The 17,879-nt window shown below is 38.4% G+C and overlaps 2 protein-coding genes across 2 annotated transcripts in view; one reads left to right on the top strand and one right to left on the bottom strand.

The window, feature by feature from the left end:
* Positions 1-17,879, top strand: part of LOC136268200 (uncharacterized) — a 356,730-nt gene that overhangs the window by 75,382 nt on the left and 263,469 nt on the right. The window lies entirely within an intron of this gene.
* The window catches only part of LOC136247349 (uncharacterized), a 147,491-nt gene that overhangs the window by 28,717 nt on the left and 100,895 nt on the right, over positions 1-17,879 (bottom strand). Inside the window, exons 13-14 of the mRNA XM_066038968.1 lie at positions 15,557-15,877; positions 13,846-13,989 (exon numbers count right to left, since the gene is read on the bottom strand). Of these exons, the coding sequence (XP_065895040.1) occupies positions 13,846-13,989; positions 15,557-15,877 (465 nt within the window). The remainder of the gene's footprint in view (positions 1-13,845; positions 13,990-15,556; positions 15,878-17,879) is intronic.

The following is a 17,879-nucleotide window of genomic DNA, read 5'->3' as shown; positions in this document are numbered from 1 at the left end:
AGATCACAAATCAAGAGATACGTACTCACATTAGATTAAGAACCTAAAGTGTGGTCATCTTAGGAAGTATGTACCTTCCTGTGTAATTACTTGTAAATTAATAGTCAAGAAACTATCATGAGCCATTACCATCATGATACCGTGGTTCATAATAGAGATTGTCTTATTTTTTCAAAACCCTAATAGAACACTCACCTAAACACCACCTTAGGAAGTTCTCCCAACCACAAAGAAGCTTTAAAAGATAATTTGGAAGTACTTTATGTCTAATAATAAATATGAAGTCAAAAGGACTCGATGCAGGTACTTTTTAAATAACTGAAATCTGCTACTTTGAGCATCATTGTGGTTCATAAAATTAATAGGGATTGCCTATGTTTTTACCAAATTTAGAACACTCGCATAAACACCACTTTAGTAAGCTGCCTCTAAAGCTGTGAAACTAAACAGAATATGTGACCCGGTCTGCGAAAAGGGGTCTTATAGCCTTTTCAATTGCATATATTTGGTAACCCATAACTCAACTTGTGAATCTGGTATAGGTCTGCAATTTGGTCACTACACACCCCTAACATAGCACTGTATGTAGATGTAATTACGTGGTGATACCATTAGCAGATCAGTAGTTATGAATAGCCAAACTTGGATAATTGGAAAGGCTATAAGACTTTTCACAGACCGGGTCACATATGTATTATAACCGGTTACCGAGCAGACCATAATCGCCAGTTATCTGGTCAACTGAATTAATTAAAATTGTCTGCAATTTTTATACCACAATGTCAATATGGTGGCCTAAGTAATAGGCACCAAGTGATTATACCACTAGCTGAATACTACTACAAGTGTGATATCAATGTTCAGGAATGATGAAGAGTATCCAATTTTGAGTGAAAATATTAAAGATCAGTACCATTTTTTCACCTTATTATTTTTCCACAGGAGCTAGTGCAAATTTTGAATACCTTTTGGGTTTAAAATTATAATAATCTTTAATGTTAAGACTTTCTTTCTTTCTTCATGTCCATGACCTATTCTTCAGTGCATATTGCAATGTTAACATCTACTTTGAAGCAAATTTGCTTCTTGTAGGTTCACTCTGCCATATTGATCAAGAAAAACCAATGTGTTAAGGTTCTGGTGAACTGGAAATAATTAAAACACCACATGTTGTACTTTTGGCGATAACTTTCCTCTGCTAATAGCCCTTTCAGTCTATTAGGTTGGAAGATTTGAAGCTGTCAATGCTAGTTTTAATTGCTCAAGAGTTATAGCGTGGTTTGTGAAGGGCTTCGAAGCATTATATACTACAAGTCAAATCGCTGGGAAAGTAATAATGTTTTTAAAAAGATGATTAGTAAAAAACAACTAGCAGATTCATGAGCAGGGACAGCAAGCCATTAAGAAAGGCTTACTTTAGTGATATGGGTGTAGTGCCCATGCACAGTTAATTAATTTTCAAAGTTTCACACAAATCCTTTCAGTGTCACTTCAAATGCAATTATATTGGTATCTGTCCCTGTGCCCACAACCACTGAACTGTTCTAAGCCGCAATACATAATTATAGTGTATCTAATAGTATACTATAGAAAACTGAAGTGAAGTTTTAGTATACTGCAGTAAAATGCCAAAAAATAAACTAGTGACTTCATTCATGCTCCATGCACTAATAAAACTCATGCTTTGCTACAAGCCTTCCAAAACTAATTACAGCACTTCAGACAGGAAGAATTCACCACTCCGTACTACAATTACAGTGTTACAAAAATTATTAATAAGTTTTTATTAACTCATTTACACAACATTTACACTCACAGTCCTAGTGGTACTTAAATAGCACTATAAACCAAACACATAATCTAGTCTTGATGTAATCGCCATTTAAATTTTATGACTTATTATGCAATTTCATGCATTTAATATTTTTTTGCAGTGTCAGCATGAGTTGGCTTCAGTATCCAATCTATTTACATTAACATGTAAATTTAGAAGCCTAATATCATCATGTATATTTTAATCACACTATGCAGTGTTTTTGTTGCATTGCGTACTTAACATAATACTATTGTGCTGCACAAGTGTACATATATACCAGAAGTCATACTATTGCTTACCACAGCATGCTATACAAAATGTAGTTTGATACAGTGCCATAGAGTTGGGTTGTTAAGCGCACATGCCTGTTAAGCGCATATTATCTGTTAAGCGCATATGTACTTCTAGTCATTAACCTTGGTCGATAAGCGCACATCGCGCAACACAAGACGAAGCTACACATGGGAAGAAACGATGCAAGAAGGTTTGTCAGTAGTAGGGGAAATATAATCACTTGCATCTCGCCGCTTTATGCATGCAGCAAAGCAGTCTTCTGGATCGATCATTTTCTTGTTCAACACGAAGTATTTCATCCAGAATGGAGTCCAAATATTCTTATCTAATCCAAAACAGCCAAGCTGTAAAAAAAAGTGTGTGGCCCTCAAAAAGGCTATGGTGAAAAAAGATGTGAAATACAAGGTGGCGGCCAAGAAATGGTTGTGATGGTAGGTTAACGGTAAAAAATTTTAATAACAACAATTCAGGTGAATTTTGGTGCCACTTGGTCAATTGGCACAAAATTCACCTGAATTGTCGTTATTAAAATTTTTACCATTAACCTACCATCACAGCCATTCCTTGGCCGCCACCTTGGATTTCACATCTTTTTTCACCATAGCCTTTTTGAGGGCAAAACACTTTTTTTACAGCTTGGCTGTTTTGGATTAGATTTCACTTCTTTTTGTATTTGTATACACGGACTTTTTTAACCTATCTTTTTTTCTTTACCACAGGAAGAAGAAAAGATGAAGCAGATGTACCTTAAATATTTTTGATTTCATCAGTAAATGTACAAATTATATATATAATACATATATTTATTACAGAACTGTCCATGGTGGTTTCTGTGTAACTGAACACTCTTCAAGGCAACTTCTTCTAGCTGATCTCTCTACAGGGTGATTTGTTTGTAGCTGAAATATCAACAAGGTAACTTCTTCTAGCTGTTCTCTCTACAGGGTGATTTATTTGTAGCTGGATTCTGTACAGGTGATTTTTTTGCTGCTGAACTCTTTACAGAATGGTTTCTTTGTAGCTGAACTCTCTACAAGGTAACTTCTTCTAACTGATCTCTCTACAGGGAGATTTGTTTGTAGCTGAACTCTCTACAGGTGATTTGTTTGCAGCTGAACTATCTAGATGATGGTTTCTTTGTAGATGAACTCTCTACAAGGTAATTTCTTCTAGCTGAACTCTCTACATGGTGGTTTCTTTGTAGCTGAACTCTCTACAAGATACCTTCTTCTAACTAATCTTTCTACAGGGCAATTTGTTTGTGGCAGAATTTTCTACAGGGTGATTTCTTTGCAGCTGAACTCTCTACATGGTGGTTTCTTTTTACTGTAGCTGAACTCTCTACAAGGTAATTTCTTCTAGCTGATCTCTCTACAGGGAGATTTGTTTGTAGCTGAACTCTCTACAGGTGATTTGTTTGCAGCTGAACTATCTAGATGATGGTTTCTTTGTAGCTGAACTCTCTACAAGGTAATTTCTTCTAGCTGAACTCTCTACATGGTGGTTTCTTTGTAGCTGAACTCTCTACAAGATAACTTCTTCTAACTGATCTTTCTACAGGGGAATTTGTTTGTGGCAGAATTTTCTACAGGGTGATTTCTTTGCAGCTGAACTCTCTACATGGTGGTTTCTTTTTACTGTAGCTGAACTCTCTACAAGGTAATTTCTTCTAGCTGATCTCTCTACAGGGTGATTTGTTTGTAGCTGAATTCTATACAGGTGATTTGTTTGCAGCTGAGCTCTTCACAGAATGGTTTCTTTGTAGCTGAACTCTCTACAAGGTAACTTCTTCTAGCTGAACTCCCTACATGGTGGTTTCTTTGTAGCTGAACTATCAACAAGGTGACTTCTTCTAGCTGATCTTTCTACAGGGTGATTTGTTTGTAGCTGAATTCTGTACAGGTGATTTGTTTGCAGCTGAGCTCTTTACAGAATGGTTTCTTTGTAACTGAACTCTCTACAAGGTAGCTTCTTCTAGCTGATGTCTCTACAGGGAGATTCAGGGGCGTAGGGAGGGGGGTTCAGGAACCCTCCTGTAAAATTTAGACTTCTGCAAGCAGGATCCTGACACCATTTAGTGTGGCAGGACAAAATGAGTGAGCAATATAGTGTAATGGCACAGCACCACAATTGATAAAACTTACATTCATCTCTCAGTGAAGGATTTACAGAGGTAACATGAGCCCTCTTCAAAACTTGTTAAAAAGATCGATATACTCTAATAGAGCAGTCAGGCATATACTCTAATAGATCAGTCAGGTATACTCTAATAGAACATGCATGTAAATATCCATGTCCATATGAAGTTTTCAGACATTCCAACATTAAATGCAAAACTTAGCATGACCTTATCCTGCTATAGCTTTGGTGTGCAGTGTTTAAAGATATAGAGCTCCAGTAATTTATCACTTGTGTTATGCAAAATGAATCCATGCTATGCATGCATATTTGTATAGTTATATTGTTTTGATTGTCATTTGTATCAGTGGATTCATGGCTCCTATACCACAGTGAGATATAACCATCACTTACAGATTACTATATATGTGTCTCTATGTGTTATGCTGTCTGTTTCTACTAGGTGGCTTTATCTAGTACTACCTTCATCCCAGGGGCACTTAATGCATCATAATTAATGTAAAGCTTCTTCAAAACAAAAGGCCTTTAGGTCACTTGTGATTCCTATTCTGGATTATGCAAGTACTGTGTGGAATCCACACACTCATAAAAACTCCATTGCCCTTGAACGAGTACAAAACCGTGGTTCTCGCTGGATTTGTGGCAGCAGATTTTGTCCTAGGGCCTATAAATGGTCTAAATCATCTGAGGAATGCTGTACAGAGCTATCATGGCCATCTCTTTCCACCCGACGTAAACATCTGTCATTGACAATTATCTATGATATTCTTCACCATCATATATCTCTAAAGTTTAGCAATTACTTCACTTTTTCTTCTGCTGCCTCTACCAGATCACACTCATTGTCTATTCTATGCAAGCAGTCCTCCATAAACTCTTACCGTTACTCCTTTTTTGTGAACAGTGTTTTTTGGTGGAACTCCATCCCATTTGACATTCTGTCAACTACACGCCGCACTACTTTTAGGCGAATGTTATACAATTTTTGTTTCTGATTAAGTCATGTATGTTTTTAATGTAGGCTTTTATTTCAATGTACTGTTGTAATGTATCCTTAGTTGTTTGGTTTTGTATTGTATTGTTTTTGTAGGTGGTACTCATATAGGCATATTTGCCTTTTGTATTCACCTTACCTTTTGGTTAAACTAATAAAAATAAAATAAATAAATAATGTACTTTTTGCATAAAATATAGCAATTTGCTGAGTTTTGATTTATTAAAATATTGAAAGTCTCTCAGCGGCTGGGGGCTGTGCCCCCAGACCCCTGCTTCTAGTAACTCAATGCTGGTGCCGGAACCCCCCTTCAAAAAATCCTGGCTACGCCCCTGAGATTGGTTTGTAGCTGAACTCTCTACAGGTGATTTGTTTGCAGCTGAACTATCTAGATGATGGTTTCTTTGTAGCTGAACTATCTACCAGGTAACTTCTTCTAGCTGATCTCTCTACAGGGTGATTTGTTTGTAGCTGAATTCTGTACAGGTGATTTGTTTGCAGCTGAGCTCTTTACAGAATGGTTTCTATGTAGCTGAACTCTTTACAAGGCAACTTCTTCTAGCTGATGTCTCTACAAGGTCACTAGTTTGTAAACGAATTCTCTACATGGTGGTTTCTTTGTAGCTGAACTCTCTACAAGGAAACTTCTCCTAGCTGATCTCTCTACAGGGAGATTTGTTTGTAGCTGAACTCTCTACAGGTGATTTGTTTGCAGCTGAACTCTCCACATGATGGTCTCTTTGTAGCTGAACTCTCTACAAGGTAACTTCTTCTAGCTGATCTCTCTACAGGGCAATTTGTTTGTAGCTGATCTCTCTACAGGGTGACTTGTTTGTAGCAGATCTCTATACAGGTTACTTGTTTCTAACTGATCTCTTGAATTCTCTTCGGGTGACTGCTCTATTAGGATGACTGCTCTATTAGGATGACTGCTCTATTAGAGTATCTCGATCTCGCACTTGCTACACAAAGTTGGATTTCGTGTTATAACTCCGTGGCTTTACGTCTGATTCTTCTACACCATTGAAGAGCCTTTCTAAGATGATAACTCCATCTGTACAGCGATTTTCAAAGCATTACCACAAGCGGTTTACCTGGTAGGCGTGGCAAGCAGTCGTTTTTTATTAGCTAATCTCGATTGCGTAATTATTACACACTGTTGGTTTTTTCGTTATATCTTCCTGGTTTTTAGCTCGATTTCTTTCAAACCACAAAAGGTTTGAGGTTCAATAGTTAACCTATTCACCTACCGATTTTCAGCTTCTTCCCATACGCGGTTTACCCTGTAGGCGTGACAACATATTGGTGTTATTTTTCGTGAATAATCGCTCATAACTCTTTGCCTGTTTATCGTATTCCAGCCAAAGTTGGTACAGAGATGCGCCTTTATACCACCCCTTCTGTGTGCCAAATTTCAAGGCGATCGGATATGGCGTTCGCGTTTTATAGCAGTTTTTGTAAGTGTGCGAAAAGAGGAAGAAAAAAAACCGAAGAAACTAAGCCAATTTTTGAAGTCGCATATCTCGGGAACGCTTCAAGCGATTTCGCTCAAATTTGGAATGTGGAGTGCTGAAGGTGGAGGAAGTGTCCACAGCAAAAATCGTCTTGTTTCATCAAGGCAGCACAGAGCTACGGAGGTGCAAAAATTGCGTTTTCTTTCTTCCTGTCAATATACTCACAGGTGTTACGCGCCGGATTCTTGGGCCGCACGACACACTACCGTGTGTCTTCATACTCCCCGGTACACGTGGTGGCCACAAACTACACTATCCCAATATAGATAATATACATCCCAACGTAGTGATTCCATCGACGATTCCATGTTAGCACTATTTATTAGGCACATGCGCCTAACAGATCAAGACACACGATAGTGTGTCGTGCGGCCCAAGAAGCCGGCGCGCCACACCGTGAGTATATTAACAGGAAGAAAGAAAACGCAATTTTCACACCTATGTAGCTCTGTGATTCCTTATCCGATTGCAACCAAATCCGCCCAGTTAGGGGAGTCTACATACCAAATTTGAAGAAAATCGCTCCAGCAATTTCCGAGATACGAGCGAACAAAATTTTCGTTTTAATTTCTTCGTTTTTTTCATCTTCATTTCGCACACTTCGCAAAATTCGCCATAAAACACGAATGCGTGGTCGGATTGAACTGATATTTTGCACACTTAAAGGGCTGATTACGGCGGACCTCCGTACCAACTTTGGTAGGAATCCGATGAACATTCACGGAGTTATGACCGATTATTTGCGTACAATAAGGTCGAAGGTCTGTCACGCCTACAGGGTAAACCCCATGGAGGAATCAGTTGAAACTTGATATGTAGATGGAGCAACCATCGTAGGAGTGCCTTTTTGTGGTTTGTAAGGAATCGGAAGAAAGACCATGGAGATATGACACAAAATCCAACCTGTGTCAAAATTACGCGATCGAATTTTATGAATAAAAAACTATTAGTTTTCGTGTCTACCAGGCAAACCGCTTAGAGCAACGAGCTAAAAATCAGTATGTAGCTGGAATAATCATCATAGAAAGTTCTTGCAGTAGTACAGAAGAATCGCATTACAAATCACTGAGTTATGATTCGAAAGGCAACTACGTGCAGCAAATGCGAGATCGAGATACTCTAATAGAACAGTCACCCTAATAAAGCATTCAGCTGCATGTATGATTTACTCAGTTATATTACATTGCAAGTTATTCTGTGGGGAATTCAAACAAGTCACCCTGTAGTCAGATCAGCTAGAAGAAGGTACCTAATAGAGAGTTCAGCTACAAAGAAGCCATCATGTAGAGAGTTCAGCTCAAATAAATCACCCTGTAGAGAATTCAGCTACAAACAAATTGCCCTGTAGAGAAATCAGCTAGAAGAAGTTACCTTGTAGAGAGTTCAGTTACAAAGAAACAATCATGCAAAGAGTTTAGCTGCAAACAAAACACCCAGTAGAAAGTTCCGCTATGAACAGATCACACTGTAGAGAGTTCAGTTAGAAACAAGCCATCCTGTAGAGAGATCAGCTAGAAGAAGTTACCTTGTAGAGAGTTCAGTTACGAAGAAACAATCATGCAAAGAGTTTAAATCACCCAGTAGAAAGTTCCGCTATGAACAGATCACACTGTAGAGAGTTCAGTTAGAAACAAGTCATCCTGTAGATAGATCAGCTAGAAGAAGTCACTTATTAGAGAGTTCAACTACAAAGAAACCACCATGTAAGAGAGTTCATATGCAAACAAATCACCTGTAGAGAGTTCAGCTAGGAACAAGTCACCCTGTACAGAGATCAGCTAGAAACAAGTCATCCTGTAGAGAGTTCAGTTACAAAGAAACTACCATGTAGAGAGTTCGGCTGCAAACAAATTGCCCTGTAGAGAATTCAGCTACAAACAAATCACCCTGTAGAAAGATCAGCTAGAAGAAGTTACCTTGTAGAGAGTTCAGCTACAAACAAATCACCTTGTAGAGAGTTCACCTAGCAACAAGTTACACTGTAGAGAGATCAGCTAGAAACAAGACACCCTGTAGAGAGTTCAGCTAGAAAAAGTCACATTGTAGAGAGTTCAGCTACAAAGAAACTACCATGTAGAGAGTTCAGCAGCAAACAAATTGCCCAGCAGAGAATTCAGCTACAGACAAATCACCTTGTAGAAAGATCAGCAAGAAGAAGTTACCTTGTAGAGAGTTCAGCTACAAACAAATCACCCTGTAGAGGGTTCAGCTACAAACAAGTCACCCTGTAGAGAGTTCAGCTAGAAGAAGTTACATTGTAGAGAGTTCAGCTACAAAGAAACTACCATGTACAGAGTTCAACTGCAAACAAATTTCCCTGTAGAGAATTCAGCTACAAACAAATCACCCTGTAGAAAGATCAGATAGAAGAAGATACCTTGTAGGGAGTTCAGCTACAAACAAATCACCCTGTAGAGAGTTCAGCTAGAAACAAGTCACCCTGTAGATAGTTCAGCCAGAAGAAGTTACATTGTAGAGAGTTCAGTTACAAAGAAACCACCATGTAGAGAGTTCAGTTGCAAACAAATCACCCTATAGAGAATTCAGCTACAAACAAATCACCCTGTAGAGAGTTCAGCTAGAAACAAGTTACACTGTAGAGAGATCAGCTAGAAACAAGTCACCCTGTAGAGAGTTCAGCTAGAAGAAGTCACATTGTAGAGAGTTCAGCTACAAAGAAACTACCATGTACAGAGTTCAACTGCAAACAAATTTCCCTGTAGAGAATTCAGCTACAAACAATACACCCTGTAGAAAGATCAGATAGAAGAAGCTACCTTGTAGGGAGTTCAGCTACAAACAAATCACCCTGTAGAGAGTTCAGCTAGAAACAAGTCACCCTGTAGAGAGATCAGCTAGAAACAAGTCACCCTGTAGAGAGTTCAGCTAGAAGAAGTTACATTGTACAGAGTTCAGCTACAAAGAAACTACCATGTAGAGAGTTCAGCAGCAACCAAATTGCCCTGTAGAGAATTCAGCTACAGACAAATCACCTTGTAGAAAGATCAGCTAGAAGAAGTTACCTTGTAGAGAGTTCAGCTACAAAAAAATCACCCTGTAGAGGGTTCAGCTACAAACAAGTCACACTGTAGAGAGTTCAGTTAGAAGAAGTTACATTGTAGAGAGTTCAGCTACAAAGAAACTACCATGTACAGAGTTCAACTGCAAACAAATTTCCCTGTAGAGAATTCAGCTACAAACAAATCACCCTGTAGAAAGATCAGATAGAAGAAGTTACCTTGTAGGGAGTTCAGCTACAAACAAATCACCCCGTAGAGAGTTCAACTAGAAACAAGTCACCCTGTAGAGAGTTCAGCTAGAAGAAGTTACATTGTAGAGAATTCAGCTACAAAGAAACTACCATGTAGAGAGTTCAGCTGCAAACAAACAAATTGCCCTGTAGAGAGTCAGACAAACAAATCACCCTGTAGAAAGATCAGCTAGAAGAAGTTACCTTGTAGAGAGTTCAGCTACAAACAAATCACCCTGTAGAGGGTTCAACCACAAACAAGTCACCCTGTAGAGAGTTCAGCTAGAAGAAGTTACATTGTAGAGAGTTCAGCTACAAACAAATCACCCTGTAGAGAGTTCAGCTAGAAACAAGTTACACTGTAGAGAGTTCAGCTAGAAACAAGTCACCCTGTAGAGAGTTCAGCTAGAAGAAGTCACATTGTAGAGAGTTCAGCTACAAAGAAACTACCATGTAGAGAGTTCAGCAGCAACCAAATTGCCCTGTAGAGAATTCAGTTACAGACAAATCACCTTGTAGAAAGATCAGCTAGAAGAAGTTACCTTGTAGAGAGTTCAGCTACAAAAAAATCACCCTGTAGAGGGTTCAGCTACAAACAAGTCACACTGTAGAGAGTTCAGTTAGAAGAAGTTACATTGTAGAGAGTTCAGCTACAAAGAAACTACCATGTACAGAGTTTAACTGCAAACAAATTTCCCTGTAGAGAATTCAGCTACAAACAAATCACCCTGTAGAAAGATCAGATAGAAGAAGTTACCTTGTAGGGAGTTCAGCTACAAACAAATCACCCTGTAGAGAGTTCAGCTAGAAGAAGTTACATTGTAGAGAGTTCAGCTACAAAGAAACTACCATGTAGAGAGTTCAGCTGCAAACAAACAAATTGCCCTGTAGAGAGTCAGACAAACAAATCACCCTGTAGAAAGATCAGCTAGAAGAAGTTACCTTGTAGAGAGTTCAGCTACAAACAAATCACCCTGTAGAGGGTTCAACCACAAACAAGTCACCCTGTAGAGAGTTCAGCTAGAAGAAGTTACATTGTAGAGAGTTCAGCTACAAACAAATCACCCTGTAGAGAGTTCAGCTAGAAACAAGTTACACTGTAGAGAGATCAGCTAGAAACAAGTCACCCTGTAGAGAGTTCAGCTAGAAGAAGTCACATTGTAGAGAGTTCAGCTACAAAGAAACTACCATGTAGAGAGTTCAGCTGCAAACAAATTGCCCTGTAGAGAATTCAGCTACAAACAAATCACCCTGTAGAAAGATCAGCTAGAAGAAGTCACCTTGTAGAGAGTTCAGCTACAAACAAATCATCCTGTAGAGAGTTCAGCTACAAACAAGTCATCCGGTAGAGAGATCAGCTAGAAGGACCACCTTGCAGAGAGGTTAGCTACAAAGAAATCACCCTATTTCATCTTTTCTTCTTCCTGTAGTAAAGAAAAAATGACAGGTTAAAATGCCCTAAAGCCGTTTATGGCCGGCTTTGGGGTATACAAATACAAAAAGAAGTGAAATCTAATCCAAAACAGCCAAGCTGTAAAAAAAGAGTGCGGCCCTGAGAAAGGCTATGGTGAAAAAAGATGTGAAATCCAAGGTGGCGGCCAAGAAATGGCTGTGATGGTAGGTTAATGGTAAAAATTTTAATAACAACAATTCAGGTGAATTTGGTGCCACTTGGTCTTGGCACAAAATTCACCTGACTTGTCATTATTAAAATTTCTACCATTAACCTACCATCACAGCCATTTCTTGGCCGCCACCTTGGATTTCACATCTTTTTTCACCATAGCCTTTCTCAGGGCTGCACTCTTTTTTTACAGCTTGGCTGTTTTGGATTAGATAGTGTTATTTCTACAAATCTTTCCTCCGAAAAATATAAGCGCATGCACTTAACAACCCGACTCTATGGTATATCAAAGCAGTATAGCATTCAGTTGTAAGAAACAATACACTGGTGTTTGTTAACTCTGCTAGTATTAGTTGACTGTACTCCGCTGATTTGATATACATGTTTAGTGTTCTTGATACACCTACATTTTTGGTGCTGTGTAATATCAAGCACAAACCAGCACCTCTTATTATCATGCTAGCTATATATCCATAAATGGATTCATAAAACGTAAACAAACTTGTGTAAAAAATTCGAACATGGGAATTGACATCGCAGAAAAAAGAAAAAAGAAATAAGAGCTAAACAATTCAGCATGTTAAACACACTCAGATCTCTATTTGGACTCAATGGATAAACATATCTGATATAGTCATACTGTATTATTATTATTATTGCTAGGCCCGCCGCACACTCAACCAAGCACAATTACCAACGGGCCAACCTACTAACGGGGCACGTACATACAGCATCATCACAATCAGCATATTGATGATTCCATATCAAGCCAGTATAATAAAGTGACACACTGGAGGCCACAGGTAGCTAAGTGTCAGTACATTGGTGTGCTGCGGCAATGATATGTATGTAAACACTATGTGCATACACAATGTACAGTAGATAGGCAGCTTGTAAGTCTTTGTGGCTAGGAATACTAATACAGCGGCTAGGAAGCCAGATGAAGTATATAAACAAGCATGAACATACTGATGACTCCATATCAAGCCAGTATAATAAAGTGACACACCAGAGACCCCCGGTAGCTAAGTGCCAGTACATTGGTGTGGCAATGGCACATCGCAGCAGTGATATGTAAACACTATTATGCATATGCAATGTACAGTTGATAGGCAGCTTGTAACTCTTTGTGGCTAGAAATACTAATACAGCGGCTAGGAAGCCAGATGAAGTATATAAACAAGCCTGAACATACTGTTACTCTTGTTCTTGACACGGAGCGCATCCACTGGCAGCTGGCATGGCCACTTGGGCAGACTGTTACTCTTGTTCTTGACATAGAGCGTATCCACTGGCACGGCGAATTGGGACTGTTACTCTTGTTCTTGACACGGAGCGCATCCACTGGCAGCTGGCACGGCGAATTGGGACTCACTCAGTGTTTACACTTACGAGTCTTGTTCTTGACACGGAGCGCATCCACTGGGCAGCTGGCACGGCGAATTGGGACTCACTGTTCAGCTGTTTTTTTTCTGTAAACACTCCACAAATTCCAATAACCACGCGAGTAATTCGTAGCTACAAGGATGCTACTGAACTGCAGCTGGGCGTGCCGGTCCTATTTGCAGTATTAAAGTCACCTGTAATAAAAAACAGGCTCTGAGACATATGTACAATTAATCAGCTAACACTAATCCTTTCTATGTCTGCTTCCACGAACGACGGTCCACCTGGCATCTCAGGAATGCACAGGTTGTTTTGATCAGCGTTAAAATAATAGAATAGTTGTACCATTTTTCACTTTCACGTTATTATACGGTTGTACCTTCGTTACCAGGCGAATCTATCCCCGGTTAGTACATGTCTGTAGGCCTTGTAGTTTCCTCAAACATTATTTATTATTTATTTATGACATAATCGTAACCACATTTCGTATTATTTTTAGTACTTGGTTGAGTAATTATTGGATAAGTAGGAAAGTTTAAAGAGTACTTACTCTATTAGCTATATTTGAAATGGGGTGACAGTTCTAATAGAGAGATTTATGATATTTGTCAAAGTATATTATGCTGCCAATTTTTTTCTTTTATAATCTTTACCATATATGGAGTCCAAATAGAGGTCATGTGTGTTTAACAATCTGGCTTTCTTAGCTACTGTTTCTCTTATTGTTTTATGTGATCTCTATTCCCATGGTATACTTGAACTTAATGAAAGTGTTTCACCAGTGGTTGAAATTGAGTTGACCAAAATTTAAAATGGAAGTTGACTTACTCAATTGACAGGTCCTCAACCGATCAGCAGACACATCATCAACACTTCCAGTAACTACTCCTATTGTTAATTCTGGACAGGTCTCTACACATTCTCCACTATCATGATCAAAGTAGGTTGGATATTCTGTACATCCATGTGGATCTACACAATAGCAAACATAATAACAAGTACAAAGCAATAAATTAAATTTGGCAAGTTGTCACCAAACTGCCAAATTAAAAAATTAATATTGTCAATATATTATTATTTTAATGCCTAGGATACTGGGAACCTGCACCCAACCACCATACAGGACAAGAGTTGTACCCAAGAATCACTCTCCCCACTACTAAATAATAGTTAGACATAAAAGACAGGGTTCTACGGAATTTGTCCCTGCATTGTGATGGCACTACCACATGGCCTGAGAGTTTCTAAATTCCATGAAATTCTGTGTTTCGATGTATGACTTATCTAGACCACAGCTCCCTTTACAGCTACTTGTAAACAACAGATGCAGTGTTCATTAGTATAAATAGGCCCATTACCGCTCCTTGTAATTAGTAGGGCAGATGATGTCCAGTTAAATGCCAATACGTTGCCAATTTTACAGGCACCTAACTGCCATATTTTGTATCACCTTAGAGATGGGGATCTATTGAGACATAAACAAGGATGTACAGGATTTAGACACCTGTAAGGAGCCAATGAAATTTGAGCATTTCAACTTGCTTTGGTCTAATTATGATCCTACTATAATTTAATATTCCTCTTATTTCTTATACTTCATTAGTAAATATGTCACAGAAATACTACTGATTTGCCTGGAGGCACCCTTTTCTCAACCAAGCTATATTGCACATAGTAATAATTGAATAATACAGCAGGGCTGTAGCAGAGAATTTACACGTAGGAGTGGTCATGCCATCTATCTCTCACACAATAGGGAGGAGACAGCTATGAAGGAGGTTGTTGCCTTTTTCAAGATGGAAATACTAATGACAATGCAGCACAGCTCTCTAGGGGGTCTGGAGCATGTCCCCAAGAAAATTTTGAAATTAAATGACATCTAGAGTGATTTTCAGCATAATAATTTGCCATAATATTATTTGAGTCCATGAAAATGAGTGCCTCGACTACAGTTTTCTTGTCAAACTGACATTGTGGAAGCACCCGGAAGTTGATTTGACATTTCTCCAAACATTAGGAGTGGAACCGAAAAGAATATTGTTCTTGAATTTGTACGTCCTGCACTGTCGCAAGTCGCATATTTGATTAAAGCATGCAATTCAAATAATATATTAATATGAATCACGTGACAAGGAAGTCACACTTCGTTCCAGCAGCCAATTTAAAGTAGCACTAGTCTGTGAGTTAGCTAATGCACTGTAGTAGTCTAGCAATAAATATTGCATGTTGTCCATCATCAGTTACAATAAATCGGTAGTGCATATCTGCAAAAGTGGTCAGGCTTTGGCCTGACTGGCCTGACCGTGTCCTACGGCCTTGATACATGGTGGATTTTATTGAATCCAGTGGTTTAAAATTTTTGCAAAGTAAGATTGATCATCTACTTTCAAAAAGTAAGGTTTGATAAAACGATTGTTTGGCAAACAAAAATTTTCAACAAAAGTATTGTACATATTTGGTAATGAGGTGTAATGACGATAATTTTGCAAAATCCTTCTTTACTAACAAAAGAAATTAATTTGGTATACAAATAACTTACCAGGGGCAGCTATACAAACTACTCCAGCAGCAAAGCATTCATTAGATGTGTCTGATGTCATACACTCAAGTATATTTGACTCATCTCCCAAGCATGACCACTGAATAGGAAGTATAAATGAATCACCCTGTTTGAAGTCAGGTACTCTCGTTGGTGTTAAAGCACGATCGTATCCAAGCTGTCTGCAGACCACATTGCTTTCAGTGATACTCCATTCTTTAGAAGGGCTGTCACAAACTGCTCTCCAAGTATTATTGTACCAAATCGCGATGCGACCATCAGATGGTAGGAATCCACCAATCAAACGAACATCTCCTTGCTCTTCATGAAAAATATGAAAAGAATAATATAAATAAACATATGTATACCTCCACAATTGTCATATCCCTAAAAATATTATAAGATAAAACCACAGCATTTATATAGGCATTATAATAATACAAAACAAAAGTGTTATTAGATTAGTACTAATAAAAACTGTTGGGAGTAATTATACGGTGCCCTTGGAAATAGTGTAAATAGTGGTAATTGTGAGTATGATAGCTCAATAGCCTCAATGTAATCACTATTGTCATACTGATTGGTGTGGCAACACCACAGGCAGTGTGCACTTGGCAGATTCAAACAGTGCACACCCATGGTGCAATCACCACATCTACACAGCTCTATTTCCTACTTTTGCCCTAATTCTAGCCACGATAACTTTTCCACAAAAAAGACATTAAGCGTACACACTAAACAAATAAACAATCATACAAATCTCTAACACGGAACATTGTTTTAATGTACATAACAGCACTAGTTGTCAAATGCATTAGTGTGAGGTACACCTGTAAAGAACCTAGTTCTATTTGACCCCATTGCATTATGAATGTCTGCAACAGAAGTAGATGCTCCTGTGAATGCTATGCACATGGCTCCAACTTACGCCATACCACTTCCATGTAGGGACCCGCCGATTATGCTCATAATTTTACCTATTATGCTATGCTGCACTGCTCAAAAATTTACCTATTATGCTTAAATTTATGCTCAATACTTACCTATTAATAATAGGTAAGTATTGAGAACTGAGGCATAAATAATTGGGCATAATTTGAGCATAATAGTATTATGCTCAAATTATGCCCAATTATTTATGCCTCAGTTCTCATGCTCTACTTATAATTTCCAGTCTATGGATAAATAATAAGTGGCTGAAGCACAAACTTACTTGTCAAACTGTATAATTTATACAGAGAAGATCGATATACTCTAATAGAACAGTCAGCTATGTGATTGTTCTATTAGAGTTACTGACTGTTCTATTAAAGTATATCGATCTTTCTGTTATAGCTACTTTGATAAGCAAGGATTCATACTATTACACAAATATTCTACCTATTATGCTAGCATTATGCTCAATGCTTTCAGGCACCTATTATGCTCATAATTATGCCAGCATAATCGGCGGGTCCCTACTTCCATGTGCAATATGTTAGTGTATCTGCTCAGCAATAACTCCTGTGTTATTTTTACACAGAATTCTTGTGATATTGATGCATTTCAGATGACATATGAATGCAATCATTATAACATCAAGGCACACGATAGTGTGTCATGAGGCCCAAGCTGGCACGCCATATTGTGGGTGTATTGACAGGAAGAAAGAAAACGCAATGTTCACATTTAGCTACATAGCTCAGTGACCCTTAATCCGATTGGAACGAAATTTGCTGTACTGAGGTGCCCACCAGTTAGGAGAGTCCACATTCCACATTAGAAGGAAATCGCCCTAGCCATTCTCGAAATATGAGCAAGCAAAGCTTCGAGTTTTTTCTTCATTTTCATCTTCATTTCACACACTTCACAAAATCTACCATAAAACGCAAATGCATACTCCAATTGATCTGAAATTTGGCACGCACAAAGGAGCTATAATGGCCAACCTCAGTACCAATTTTGGTGGAAATTCACAGAGTTATGCTCAATTATTTGTAAAAAATATCGAACTACTGTCATGCCTGCAGGATAAATCCCTTTCTGAAATGGGTGTCTGGATAGATTAACTTTGGTTTGAAACAAATCGAAATATAGACCATGAAGTTAGAAAGCCAAAACCAAACATGTGTAATGCTTGCATGATAGAGTTTTGTAAATAAAAAATCCAATACTACTTGGCGAACATGCTTATTATCATATAAAGATGATACAGTAGTATAAAGAAATCAGATTAAAGGCGATTGAGTTATAAAGCGAAATCCAACTACGTGTGGCAAGAGCGCAATCAAGATATTCTAATAGTACAGTCACCCTATTATAGCAGTCAGCAAGTCACTCTATT

This window comes from Dysidea avara, chromosome 1 (assembly GCF_963678975.1).
Source record: "Dysidea avara chromosome 1, odDysAvar1.4, whole genome shotgun sequence".
Taxonomy (NCBI): Eukaryota; Metazoa; Porifera; class Demospongiae; order Dictyoceratida; family Dysideidae; genus Dysidea; species Dysidea avara.
This window is presented reverse-complemented; position numbering and strand designations above follow the sequence as displayed.